This window comes from Podarcis cretensis (assembly GCF_951804945.1).
Source record: "Podarcis cretensis genome assembly, chromosome: 15".
Lineage (NCBI taxonomy): Eukaryota > Metazoa > Chordata > Lepidosauria > Squamata > Lacertidae > Podarcis > Podarcis cretensis.
Window position 1 is genome coordinate 1,390,963 of NC_137185.1, and position 13,890 is coordinate 1,404,852.

The 13,890-nt window shown below is 52.5% G+C and overlaps 1 protein-coding gene across 7 annotated transcripts in view; it reads right to left on the reverse strand.

Moving 5' to 3' along the window:
- Positions 1-3,922: 3,922 nt before the first annotated feature.
- PHF12 (PHD finger protein 12) overlaps positions 3,923-13,890 on the reverse strand; it is a 29,355-nt gene continuing 19,387 nt past the window's right edge. For 5 of the 7 annotated variants that reach the window (XM_079955434.1, XM_079955437.1, XM_079955439.1 and 2 more), the window contains 11 exons: positions 13,702-13,822; positions 12,979-13,111; positions 12,696-12,860; positions 12,242-12,403; positions 10,532-11,342; positions 9,999-10,127; positions 8,742-8,888; positions 7,418-7,516; positions 7,020-7,102; positions 6,728-6,866; positions 3,923-5,947 (listed from right to left, as the gene is read on the reverse strand). In XM_079955434.1, coding sequence (XP_079811560.1) covers positions 5,571-5,947; positions 6,728-6,866; positions 7,020-7,102; positions 7,418-7,516; positions 8,742-8,888; positions 9,999-10,127; positions 10,532-11,342; positions 12,242-12,403; positions 12,696-12,860; positions 12,979-13,111; positions 13,702-13,822 — 2,366 coding nt within the window. In that variant the 3' untranslated portion in view covers positions 3,923-5,570. The remainder of the gene's footprint in view (positions 5,948-6,727; positions 6,867-7,019; positions 7,103-7,417; positions 7,517-8,741; positions 8,889-9,998; positions 10,128-10,531; positions 11,343-12,241; positions 12,404-12,695; positions 12,861-12,978; positions 13,112-13,701; positions 13,823-13,890) is intronic. The other 2 variants (XM_079955435.1, XM_079955436.1) reach the window with 2 other exon arrangements.

The window sequence follows — 13,890 nt, forward strand, 5'->3', positions numbered from 1 at the left end:
ATTTATCACTCCTGTTCTACAAAAATCTCCAAATGGGTCCGAACTTCAATGTCTAAAACTCCTGGTAGAGGACAAGGATCTCTCTAAGGGTGGCCAAATTCTGTGCGACTGCCATAAAACTTAGGGAACAAGCTGTACTACCAAAATGATTAAGGTTTTAAACGACAATTTTAGGTTATATTTTAATGATCAAGATTTAATATATATTTTTAACTGCCGCTATATCTGAATTGTCTCTGTTATACCCAATTGCAATCCAATGTATTCCTGTTGTGCTTTATTATTTTTCTGATATTGTAAGTGAGCCGGAACTGGTCTGTGACCGTAATAATAAAATTCAAAGTATTTGCTCTGCTTGCAGAAGGTCCCAGCTTCCATATCCAGACAAGGCTGGCAAAGGACCCCCCCCCCCCCATCTGAAACCCTGCCAGTCAGTGTAGACAGTGCTGAGTTTGATGGAGCAATGGTTTAACATGGTATTAGATGTATTCAAGTCTCCAGGGCCAGATGAACTGCATCCAAGAGTATTAAAAGAACTGGCAGATGTGATCTCAGAACCACTGGCAGTCATCTTTGAGAATTCCTGGAGAACAGGCGAAGTCCCGGCAGACTGGAGGAGGGCAAATGTTGTCCCTATTTTCAAAAAGGGGAAAAGAGAGGACCTAAATAATTACCGCCCAGTCAGTCTGACATCAATACCAGGGAAGATTCTGGAGCAGATCATTAAGCAAACAGTCTGTGAGCACCTAGAAAGGAATGCTGTGATCACCAATAGTCAGCATGGATTTCTGAAAAATAAGTCATGTCAGACTAACCTGATCTCGTTTTTTGACAGAATTACAACCCTGGTAGATGAAGGGAACGCAGTGGATGTAGCCTACCTTGATTTCAGCAAGGCATTTGACAAGGTGCCCCATGATATTCTTGTAAAGAAGCTGGTAAAATGCGGTCTTGACTATGCTACCACTCAGTGGATTTGTAACTGGCTGACTGACCGAACCCAAAGGGTGCTCATCAATGGTTCCTCTTCATCCTGGAGAAGAGTGACTAGTGGGGTGCCACAGGGTTCTGTTTTGGGCCCGGACTTATTCAACATCTTTATCGACTTGGATGATGGACTCAAGGGCATCCTGATCAAATTTGCAAATGACACCAAACTGGGAGGGGTGGCTAACACCCCAGAGGACAGGATCACACTTTAAAACGACCTTGACAGATTAGAGAACTGGGCCAAAACAAACAAGATGAATTTTAACAGGGAGAAATGTAAAGTATTGCACTTGGGCAAAAAAAATGAGAGGCGCAAATACAAGATGGGTGACACATGGCTTGAGAGCAGTACATGTGAAAAGGATCTAGGAGTCTTGGTTGACCACAAACTTGACATGAGCCAACAGTGTGACGCGGCAGCTAAAAAAGCCAATGCAATTCTGGGCTGCATCAATAGGAGTATAGCATCTAGATCAAGGGAAGTAATAGTGCCACTGTATTCTGCTCTGGTCAGACCTCACCTGGAGTACTGTGTCCAGTTCTGGGCACCACAGTTCAAGAAGGACACTGACAAACTGGAACGTGTCCAGAGGAGGGCAACCAAAATGGTCAAAGGCCTGGAAACGATGCCTTATGAGGAACGGCTAAGGGAGCTGGGCATGTTTAGCCTGGAGAAGAGGAGGTTACGGGGTGATATGATAGCCATGTTCAAATATATAAAAGGATGTCACATAGAGGAGGAAAAAAGGTTGTTTTCTGCTGCTCCAGAGAAGCGGACACGGAGCAATGGTTCCAAACTACAAGAAAGAAGATTCCACCTAAACATTAGGAAGAACTTCCTGACAGTAAGAGCTGTTTGACAGTGGAATTTGCTGCCAAGGAGTGTGGTGGAGTCTCCTTCTTTGGAGGTCTTTAAGCAGAGGCTTGACAACCATATGTCAGGAGTGCTCTGATGGTGTTTCCTGCTTGGCAGGGGGTTGGACTCTATGGCCCTTGTGGTCTCTTCCAGCTCTAGCATTCTATGATTCTAAGGCAGTGTTCCTATTTAAGCCGGCCCTTTGTTTCATAACTAGAAATCTTACTCTATTTTTTAGGGAAAGTGCCCTAGGAAGCTGAGTGGTGGGACAGCTGCTTTGCATGCAGGAGGTGTCAGATTTGAAACCCTGGAATCGCAAGGATGCAAAGGCACCCGACTCCTTAAAAATGGGAAACCCTGGAAGGCTGTCAGAGGCGGATTTAGAGAAGGACAACCAGTTCGTCCACACTGGATGCTGAGCTGAGAGGACACCACAATGACAAACAACAGAAGGGGGGGGGGGCTGCACATAGAAATTTTAAAGCACAAAGTCCGCAACTGAGGCTGCTGCCAGTCAGTATAGACCAGGGTTTCCCAAGCGTGGGTCTCTAGCTGTTTTTGGACTACAACTTCCATCATCCCTAACTAGCAGGACCAGTGGTCAAGGATGATGGGATGAAGACTCAAGTCTGGGAAACCCTGGTGTTGACAGTGGTGAGCTAGATAAGACCGAGGATCTGATTTTCCATCAAGGCAAAGATGGTCCATCTAGCTCATGGGTAGGCAAACTAAGGCCCAGGGGCCATATCTGGCCCAATCGCCTTCTAAATCTGGCCAGCAGATGGTCCAGGGAATCAGCGTGTTTTTACATGAGTAGAATGTGTGCTTTTATTTAAAATGCATCTCTGGGTTATTTGTGGGGCATAGGAATTCACCCCCCCCCCCTGCATAAGGTCTGAGAGACAGTGGACTGGCTCGAGAACTTAGATTAAGTTCTCGAGGACAGGAACTTGTCTTTCGCAAAAGAAAATTTGTTTGCAAAGTACACCATGCATATGTTGAGAAATTTCAAGTTAACTTGCTTTTTCCACCTTTGATTTCATAAAAGGGACATTGTGTGATCCAAGGTTAAACTTGATTAGAAGTTATGAATGATCAAAGCAGTATTATAGATGCAGTTAAATATACAGTGATAGTGACTGAGGCTGGCTGCGGCAATCTAGACACCCCTTAGATAAGCAGAGCATCTCAACTCAACAGGGAATGCTGGAATTGAAGATGTTATTGGTGAGGGTGGAGGGAGGAAAGTTATTTAACTGATTTCCGCTGAAGAATGAACAGGCGGCTGGCCAACAGGGGAAGTTCAGCTGACCAACAAATGCAGGAACCTTCTGCAGAATTTGACCCCTGTTCTCAGCTGGTGGGCTTAAGAGGCAGCGATTCTCCAGGGCAGGCTGAAGACTGTGGTCTCCACAGGTTGCTGGATTAGACAAAATCATGGAGGAGGGCTTTCCATTGGGGCATCTTGGCCACTGTGAGAACAGGATGCTAGCCTAGATGGGCCATTGGCCTGATCCAGCACGCTGCTTCTTCCAGGAACGAATCCAGCGACATGTGGAGAGCAGCAGATGTTCCCCATCCCTGCCGGCAGCTTTGGGAAGGCCACAGACTGAACCAGCCACCTGCTCCATGAAAAGCATGAGTTCTTAGGGGGAAGATAGGAAGTGTCTGGTGCCCCTGATGGTGAGGGACGGGCGAGGCAGGAAACTCAATGGTAGAGCCAATTCGTTCCATTTCTCCAGAGTTCTACAAGGGGCAAGATCAAGACTTAGGAGGGGAAGCACCACCCACCCCACTGGCTGGTTCAAAGAAGGTAGCAGGCAGGTGGGGCAGGCTGAGGGAGGGGGGCCAGTGCCCCACAAGTCCTAATGCATTGCCAGGGGTTGGGTGATCCTTTGGATCACTCCCAACTCTCTGGTTCCACGACCGGCCGCCTCCGCTGGTGGGAGGGAGGAGAGAGACCTGGTTTCCCAGCGAAGGAGCCCGGCTCTATCTAGGAAGGGAATGTGGGCGATGACAAGAATGAGAGCAAAGGAATTCTTTTTAAAAGAATTGGAACGGCTTGGCACAGCCCCATGGTTTTTAAATAGTAGTATGTGAGTTTATTAATACAGACTTAATGCCATTGGAACAGTCATGAAATCTTTTCCGTTTTATACAAAAAAAAAAAAAAAAAAGGTTAAGAATTTTTTCCAGATCCAAAAAACCCCCCAAGCATTAAAAACATTTTAAAGAACTCAGCAGATCTCACCTCCAGGATGGAGTGAGTCGAGGCCAACCGGCGGGAATAATTTTCTCCCCCCCCCCTCATAACCCCCCCAATATAGCCTCTGGGTGCCAGAGGTGCTGTTTTTGTTCCACAATGCCCTACAAGTATATACCCTGTTGTGGGGGGGGGGAGGAGGGAAGGGGCACCCTAAGTTGGCACCCTGTGCACAACCAGGAACAGGGAGACAGTCCTCAGATCCCACTTTTGGCTGAATCTTCACACGGTGAAGGAGAAGCGGTTGGCTTCCATCTGACAGCGCAGGCGCAAAAGGAGACCCACCTTGTGACCCGGGGGTGGGGGGGGAGGAAGGAAACCCCTCCCCACAGGGACATTTGCCTACAGGAACCCCCAAAAGCCGACAGAACTTTTCTTGCTGATGGCAGGGAATTTCCAGAGACAGGCAGACAGCGACGAGTGCCATAGTTTTTGTTTTATATACAGAATACAGGAGAGAGGAAAAAAGTTTCCGTAAAGCCTAAAACATAGCAATTTACTTCTGTACATCAGAACTTAGCTGCGGGGGTGGGGGGTGGGAGGGAAGTTTCTGGAACAAAAGGGAGGGGAAAAGGAGGCTTACGACAAAGAAACGCTTTGCTACAATTAAGACAACTGGAGGAAAAACGTCATAACCCACACGTACACAGCTTAAAAAACACAGTGGGGGGTGGCGGGGGGGAGAGAAAAACGCTGTCAGTGGATGTATTTACACAGAACCCCAAATACTTCTCCATCATCTAAAAGGGGGGCGGGAATGAAACAGGGTGGGCGGCAGGAAATCGGAACTTGCTTCCTGCCACACACACAATACGCAGAATTGCAACTGCAGCAGGAAGGGGGAGAGAAGGGGGGGCACAGGAGGTTGGAAAGGGTGGGGGGGGAGAAAATAAATCTGGCAGGACGATAGCGCACCTTTACATTAAATAAAACAATGATAATTGAATAGATTTTTGCTGTATGAAAACTGTATTTCTCTTTTTCTCTTTAATATAAAAACTATTGTCACTGGCACAAAATAGAACAGGTTTTTTTGGGATTATTTTACAACTGCAAAGGGGAGCAGGCTTGCCTGGGGGGCAATGTCAACGACCCCCTTCCCTCCCCCTCTCGCCGGCTCTGCCCCAGCACGGCCTCCCAACACGCTGCAGTTAATTCCTTTCCTTTTCTTTTTTTAAATGAAATGTATAGTACAAATATATGTGCAAATGCCCCTAAAAACTTGAGCAAACAATAATAATAATATTAATAATAAAAATTAAAAGTTCTTCATCTCATGCAAAGGGCGTCAACAGTCTGTGGCCCACGTTGAGGGTTGGGAACCCGGACAAGACATGGTTCGTGTACATCAAAGGGAATCCTGTGCACAATGTGTCTGTGAGAGAGTCTCTTGATCTTGGGAGGGAGGATTTATTGTTCCTTGTCCAACCCCTCCCTCCCTCCCTCGGTCGCTGCCTCCTCCTAGGGCACTGAATTTGAGCGCAGCACAGGGACCTGCTGGGCCTTTGGGGACAGCTTCTCCTCCAAGTCCCTCTCTTGTGCTAAGGCCGCGGCGGCATCTCCTCCCCTGGGCTGTTTGGTCGCAAACTCCGTGATGCTGAAGACGAACTGCAGGCAGCCCAGCTTGATGTAGCTGCCGTGGTGCAGGAGGGCCGTCCCTTCCCAGCCGGCCCCGCTGCCCCCAATGAGGCTGGAGCTGCTGGCTTTGCAGTTGCAGGGCTTGGGGGACGGGCCCTGGGCCTGGGAACGCATCACCGCTGCCTCTTCGCTTGGGGGCTGCTCCTCCTCAGGGGGCGGCTGCTGCAGCTGCTGCTGCTGCTTTCGGCTCTTGTGTCGCTCTGGAATACAGGAAGAGAGGCACAGTGGGCAAAGGTGGAAAGGGGCGTGGGGGAGACTGAAAATAAAACTGCCGGCGCCATAATGCCGTTGCACAAACATGTGGTGTGATCGCCTTCGGAATCCTGGGCGCAATCCCGGGCGCCTTGCTTCAAAAAGGGGCTGAACCTCCCATCCCCCTCACTGCTCAATATCTGATTTAACCATCCCTCTGGCTTCTGATTTTTAAGCAGAGCAATGTCCATACACTCACACCAGTGCAGCCGTCTAAGGACTAGAGCCAGTGTGGTGTAGTAGTTAAGAGCGGTAGACTCGTAATCTGGTGAACTGGGTTCGCTTCCCTGCTCCTCCACATGCAGCTGCTGGGTGACCTTGGGCCAGTCACACTTCTCTGAAGTCTCTCAGCCCCACTCACCTCACAGAGTGTTTGTTGTGGGGGAGGAAGGGGAAGGAGAATGTTAGCCGCTTTGAGACTCCTTCGGGTAGTGATAAAACAGGATATCAAATTCAAACTCTTCTTCCTCAACCTCGGCCCTCCAGATGCTTCTGGCCTACAACTCCCATGATCCCTAGCTAGCAGGACCAGTGGTCAGGGATGATGGGAATTGAAGTCTCAAAACATCTGGAGGGCCGAGGTTGAGGAAGCCTGGACTAGAAGCAATGCTTGTGTAAAACAGAGAGAGAAACGCATGCAGAGTGGGGCTCTCCTGCCTAGGCAAGTTGCCCTTGTGTAGGATTTTGGTGTTGCTTTGTCTCTGGTGCCCAGGAGGCTGAAAACTTACTGATCACACTCTGTACTTTGGCAACCATGCTGCTGGCCGGGACGAGCGCCGTCTTCTCGGAGAAGTCGCAGGAATACAGGACATTGTCCACCGTTGTGCCGTGCTCGCTATAGTTGAGCAGCTCGTAGTGCTTGGTGTTCTGGGGCAGAGGGAAAGGGAGACAGAGTCACACCCTGGATGGGAAGTGTTGATGGCAAGGATGCCCAGAAGACTGCTTCCTCTCTTTCTCTCTCCAAATCTACCTGCCTCCAAATCAAGCCACTCTCCCGGGCTGCAGCACTGCGCGACTCACCTCGTCGTAGAAGATGCAGGCGTGCTTGCCGGAGACGTAGTTGCAGTGACCGTAGTTTGTAAGGCACACGTCCATGTCAGCTCCTGCGCAAAGGAAGGAGGGAGACAGAAACTCTCTTGAGCATCGGCGGCTCAGGTGCAGCCAAACCTCCACCAAAAGCCACAGGAAGCAGGAAAGGACCACGGCAGAAGTTGAGATGAAAGCACACCCACTCCCAGAAGGCTCAGGGTTCCCCCACCACCCCAGTTACTAGCTTCCAGTGAGAGCAGCTGCAGCAACTTGCAAGCGGACCCCGCTTCCCCAGCCAATTGGGCAGCCAGGAGGCTGCTGAGCACACATGTAGCTGCTCCCCTCCCTTGGCGGGAGGCGAGCTAGTCCCCCAGTGAGTTAGCCCTTGCCTGTCCCAATGTAGAGGGTCCTGTAGCACATGTTCACCGCACTGCCCATCCCCAGCAGAGGGTAGAAGACGGCTCGGGCCTGCACCTCCTTCCTCTGCCCTGGAAGACAGAAAGACGGAATTCATCGAATTGTAGAGATGGAAGGGATCCCCTAAGGGATTCACAGCTAAAGAATCCCTGACAGGTGGTCTCAAGATCGAGCACTGCCAAGAGGCAAGAAGCCCCCTAGATTTGAACACACCCATGCACCTCCCTCAAAAAAAAAAAAAACCTCCACCAGCCATGTTCTTGCCATTTTTCATTTTGCCTTGAGGCCCATAACCAGAGGAAGAGGAGAGGCAGGGTAAAGGTTGTCATTTGCCTTCTCACTCCCCATCCCACAGAGGCGTATCTTTCGGCCAATGCTTCTTGAACAAAGCATCGCAGGGCCTGGGTCAGCACCTGAGCAGGCGTGTCACCGAAAGCGAGGCAGCAAGAAGGCATCTGTGCTCCCAATGCCAGTGGGAAGGAGGTCCCAGGTTCAAACTCTGGTCAAAGGGCATCGGGGGGGCCCAGAGACCTTGGGGAGCTGCTGCCAGGCAGAGTGGACAACAGGGGGCTAGATTATCTCCCCTTGGCTGAGAGGTGGGGTGGGCAAAGGGCTTTTCATCATAATGCAGATCTGCCCCATTATTCCAGGTGTTTTCTATTTGGGGGAGGGCTCAGTGGTCGGGCACCTGCTCAGGGTTCAACCCCTGACAGCATCTCCAGGAAGGACCGGCAATGTCTGCTCAGAAACTCTGGAGAGCCACTGCTGCCAGTGTGGACAATACTGAACTAGATGGACCAGCGACGTGATTCGGTATAAGGCAGCTTCCCGTGTTTCTATTTCAACCTTTATTCAGAACCACGAGGACTAGAATCTTACTTTATTTTTAGGCTGTAGAAGGTCCCAGGGTTGTCCTGGGGGAGTTCCCTGCTGAAACCCCGAGAACCGCCGCCAGTGAATGCAAACAATACTGAGCGAAATGGACCAACCATCTAACTTCCTATGATCAGGCCAATGATGCTCCTGCGTTCTGCCAATGCCTAGAGGAAACTTTCTTCTCTGGTGCCGCAGGAACAACTCAGGGCTTTCTTCTTCTGGTGCAGGCCCTTCCCAAGGAGCCTGCCTCTCCTACTGCTGGCGCAGACACTTGTTTGCCCCCCCCCTCCTGCATTCCAACTATTGGGGAGTGTGTAGCAGAAAGGCGACTTATAATTTTAAGACTGTTGTACCCCCAAGAGCAGCGGAGAAGAGGAAGAGGAGGAGAGAGTGCCTGAGTCAACGTGGGCACGGGCCTACCTTCCGCATGATTTTCCCCAGGACTGGGCTGGTGGGGACCAGCGTTGCTGGCAAAGGGCTGGACCCTGGAAGCAAACAGCTGATGTATTCTTTGCAAGGCCAGGAACTTGATCAGCTTCTCATCCAGCATGTTTATCTCAATCTCTGCTGACATAAAAGAAGAAGAGACGGTGCTGTTAAGGTGAGGTGCCTAAGGGAATCAATGCTTTAAACCTTGCAGCATTGCCAGGAGAAAGATAACCTTTCTTATGGTGCTTTCCTGACAGGCCCAGGGCCACAGAGACACAATACAAGAAGACCTAGCATTTACCATGGGTCCAGCTGGGTCACGATCCTGTCTTCCAGGCCTGGGGGTGGGGGGGGCAAGAGGCAGGAAGGCGATCTAAATGTTAGGATATACCGTAGTTCCATTCCACCTTAAAAGGGTACAGGCATGACGTTTGTGTATCACATGCCTGTTTACTCCCCAGCACTGTCTGCTGGGAACTTCCGTTGTATGTTGCTTTTGCTATACTGCTGTTTTGCTGGAGACGAAGGGATGCAGACAACTATGCTGAATAAATGCTTACATCGGCCTCTGTCCGCCTCATCTGCTGTGTGGAGATTTACACACACTGCTGACAGAGCGTGCACAGGTCTGTAAGCGTATCTGAGACTTGTGTCGCTAACTGACTGATGCTGTTCCACGGGAGACCGGTGATCGTCTGGAGCCAGCTGGGGGCCTGCCTGATGCCCTCGTCTCCACAGCAGTATCCCAACACTAAATGCACCTCTGGCCATCACCAAGCGGGTGCAGATGCCTTCATCAAGAGGGTGGCAAGGGGGAGGGGACACAGCAGCTTGGTCAGAGAGAATCAAAAGGGCCACTCAGGAAGAAGAAGAAGAGTCTGGATTTGATATCCCGCTTTATCACTACCCGGAGGAGTCTCAAAGCGGCTCACATTCTCTTTTCCCTTCCTCCCCCACAACAAACACTCTGTGAGGTGAGTGGGGCTGAGAGACTTCAGAGAAGTGTGACTGGTCCAAGGTCACCCAGCAGCTGCATGTGGAGGAGCAGAGATGCAAACCCGGTTCCCCAGATTACGAGACTACCGCTCTTAACCACTACACCACACTGGCAGGAGGATCACTGCTGAGTCAGGAGGCCCCCTGGGGACATCTGCAGATGTCGTCCCCCCAAGACCAACAAGAGGAGCTCCCTGCCTGCTTGCCTCCCCCCTTCCTGGCACAGCAAGATGCCTTTGTGCAAGGACTCACCTCCGCTGCTGTCCATTAATGCTTTCAGGGAACTTGCGAGGTCCAGCGTGGCTGAAGAGTTGGGAGGGAGCAACGAGGGGGTGGTTAAGATACTTCCTATGGATAAGGTGCTCGGGCTGACCTTACCGTCTAGAGGGAGGAGCAAAAAGAACTGCTGGGTCAGGATTCACAGGCACCCCCCCAAACATACCTATATATATATTTATTTATATCGTGCAGAGTCAAAACACATTGGCTTCAATGGTGGGTGGGATTTGTCGGAAAGCTGATGGAAGTTTTGCTTTTAGTCTATTATTTTAGCTTTTTGGAAGTTTTAAATTATTGTTGTTAAATTTTCTTATAATTTCAGCTTTTTATATTTCTGCAAACCGCAGTGAAGGTTTTCGGTTTTTAACCATCAGGCAGTGTATAAATTTTATGAATAAAAATAAATGAAAGTGGCGGCGTCCCCCAGGACTCAGTCATTCCCCCTGCCCCTTTTAAGGCAGGGCTCCCAGAGACCCCCAGCTGCCCTGAAGTCCACACACTCTCACCTGGAGGCGGTGCTGGTGAGCAAAAGCCATGAGCAGCTCCGATGGCAGAGACCCCGTCACCCACCGCTGCCGCTTGGGGAGGGGTGAGCGCCCGGGTGGCAGTGAGAGGAGAGTCCATCGCCCCCAGGTCCGAGGCCAGCAGAGGCCCAACCTGCATCTGCACGTTCTTCCTCTGCAGTGTGCTGGCAGCTTCCAGGCTGGCGCAAGAGTTCGGGATGGAGGCCGGCATGCCTGCTGTTGGCACGGAGCCCCTGTGTGTGCACGAGATTGGCCCCACCGCGTTCTCTGTCTTCACGACAGCCCCCGCCACCATGTGATTGAGGAGCCCGCAGGCTACCGGTGGGGTGGCAGGCCGGGGCCATGGCTGCTGCCGCTGGGACAACCCCGGGAGGGCGCTGCTGCTCTGGCCACCAAGCCTTGGGGAGTCAGTCAAGTTGGCAGAAGCAGAGTCGCCGTATAAATGCGGCCCGTTGATTTTCACCTCCGTGGGGGCGTTGGGGCCGTTGGACGTCGCGCTGCAGGGAGACACTTTCTTGGGCCTGTCCGTACACGAGGGGTAGTGGGTGTCCTCCTGCAGGGAAGACCCCAAGGAGTTCTGAGGGGCAATGCTAGGTGGGCAGGGCGCAGAATAGAGGGGAGGGAGGCTGGCTTTGTCCGCCACCTGGTAAGGGCCAGCCAGGGAACCGTCAGCTATGATCACCGGCTTGACGTCCACCTTGTCCGCCTGCTCAGAGTCCCAGAGCGAGGGCATCTGCTTGGCAGATAAGTGTCTCAATATGCTGCATTGCAGAGCGACGACGCTGCACAGCCACTGGAAGGAGAAAGGAATACGGAGTGAGACACTTAGGAGAGGAAGTCTGCAACAAGCGCAACGCGAGATCCTGAAAAAGGACACCTGAATGGCCTTGCTGATATGGCTAGTGGCCCATCCTAGTCCAACCTGATGCCCCAAAGGGAAACCCACAGGCAGGACCCGAGCATGAGAACAGCACTGTCCCTTCCGGCAACTTCCAGCATCCGCTATTCAGAAGCATTGTTGCCTCCGACTCTCTGAAGGCAGAGTATAGCCATGGTGGCTAGTAGCAATTGATAGCCTTCTTCTCCATAAGAACATCAGAATGGCCCTGCCAGGTCAGGCCAATGGCCCCTCTGAGTCAAGACCCTGTTCTCACAGCGGCTGGCAAGATGCCTGTAGCAAACGCACAAGCCTAAGGTCTAAGGCAGGCAAGGAAGATGAGCCAACGACCTCATGGGGAATCCTGGAACTGCCCTGCGTATTCCAAGCAGGCTGCTCGCATCCAGCAAAGTCCCCTCAGGCTTCTCTGTCTACTGGAAGGATGTCCAACCCACAGCTCCAGAGGGAAACAAAAGACCTTTGCCATGGGAAAAAGACTGAATCCGCAACAGATCTGCACAGCATGGATGCGAGATGAGTTTCCCAAAGAGGTTATCTGCCCTGCTTCCAACCCAGATGCCAGCTTGGAGACATCTAAACAGGCAAGAGAGAATGCCTAACCGAACACCACAAGGTGCCTGATGGAGAGGTGCTCAGGGCTGCTCTCAGCAGAGCCAGGGCCAAGCGCAGCCAGCTGAGAGTCTGCTGGCCTCAGAAGGCAGCATCCCTCTATTTTGAAGCTGGGGGGGGGGACGACCCTCCTTTGGCAGGAGTGCAGCCCCTCCTGGAGAGAGGCCTCCGCCCCGGGCCTTTACCTCTTGCTGCTCTGACTGGGTGGCCAAGTGCTCCGGGCTGCAAAGGTGCTTCAGCGAGGGCTCCTCAGGGACCCCGTTGCAGATGAGCTCCCCATCTCTGATCGCGGCAGGGGCCAGCAGCGAGGGCGGGATCCGATACTGGGACTTGATGGCATCAGGAACCTGAGGGAGGGCATGGGAGAGAGAGGAGGGGCAGTTAAATCTTCCCAGCCTTGCCTCTCGGTCAAGCCTGGTTAAAGAGCAAGCCGAGGCCTGCAAGCTTCAAGAGGAAAAGCCGTCCTCTGCGCAGGCAAGGCTGCCACCTCCTGGTGGGCTGACGCAAGGCAGCTTCACCAAGGAAAGAGCCTGGCGCCTGGAAGTCCGGAGGAGGCTCAGAGGCCAGCCCAGCCTCCCCTCAAGCCCTCTCCCTCTGCCTCTCATTCAGAGAGACAAACACAACCCCTTCCCCACTGACCTTCAGCCCCTTCCTCTTCATGGACTGCACCACGCGGCGGTTGGGGGGGTGCTTCTTGTGGACCCGGTTGAGGAAGTCCACCTTGACCACGTGCTGGGAGATGGTGTCCTGGAAGCGGTCAAACACTCGGCACCGGTTGCTCAGGGTCATGTTCTTCTGGTTCAGCTGGAAGGGGGGAGGCACTCATTACACCGCCCCCAGGTCACAGCAGCAGCAGCAGCAACATGGGAGCAAAGCAGGAGGGGAGAGACTCTGCAGGACCTGGAGGGGAAGGCCAACTTACCACCACGTGCTCAATGTGGTTTGGACACATCCAGCGGCCCAGGGGCATGGCCGTGAGAGGGGGCTCCAGGCAGTCCATGTGGAAAAGCAGCGGGCAGTAGTCGCACTGGATGAGTGGGGCCACGCGGCAACTCCTGGAAGGGGGAGGGGAAAGCACCATCACTACACAGAGGAGCGAAGAGAAAGGGAACTGGCGGACGACAACTTCCATCTGCCCCAACATCATGGCTGTGCTGGCTGGGGCCGATGGGGGGGGGGTTGTAGTCTAAAACCCCATCACAGCTCCAGGTGAGGGAAGGCAGGTCTACTCTGACTGGGGTCAGCAGGTCCCCAGGGTCTTGGGCAGGAAGAGGTTATCTCCCGTTGTCCTTTAAACTGAAGATGAATGGGGAGGGGGACTGAGCCTGGGGTCTTCTGCATGCAAAGCAGGTGCCTGGCCCCCTGAGAAGCACTTCCCCTGAAGAAGGATGTGCCCATGATCCAAACCCATGACCTCCAAGTGCCTTAAGTGGGAATCCTGCCACACCCTGCCCACAGCTGGGGAAAGAGTCGGCGTTCCATGTGAGGCCCTGGGCATAGCTGGGCCAAGAGGGAGTGCAAGGAGGCCTCCCACATGCCTCCCACGGTGCTGCCTAAGTGGAGACACGGCCTGCTCTGACTCCCATCTTGGCCAAGAAAGCTGGCACAGAATGCCATTACAGCCCCCTGCTCGCCACACCCATACCTGCTGCACGTGAAGCAGACTTTGACTGGCAGGGGGACCAACCCGTTGTGGTCCAGCTCATGCTGTGCTTTCTTGACGTTCTTCCCAGTCGTCTCCTCCTTCCTCCTCCTCTTACTAGTACCTGGGTGGGTGGGAGGTGGGAAGACAAATGGAAACGGCCCTGTTATTCCTCAAATGGCTAAGCCAGTG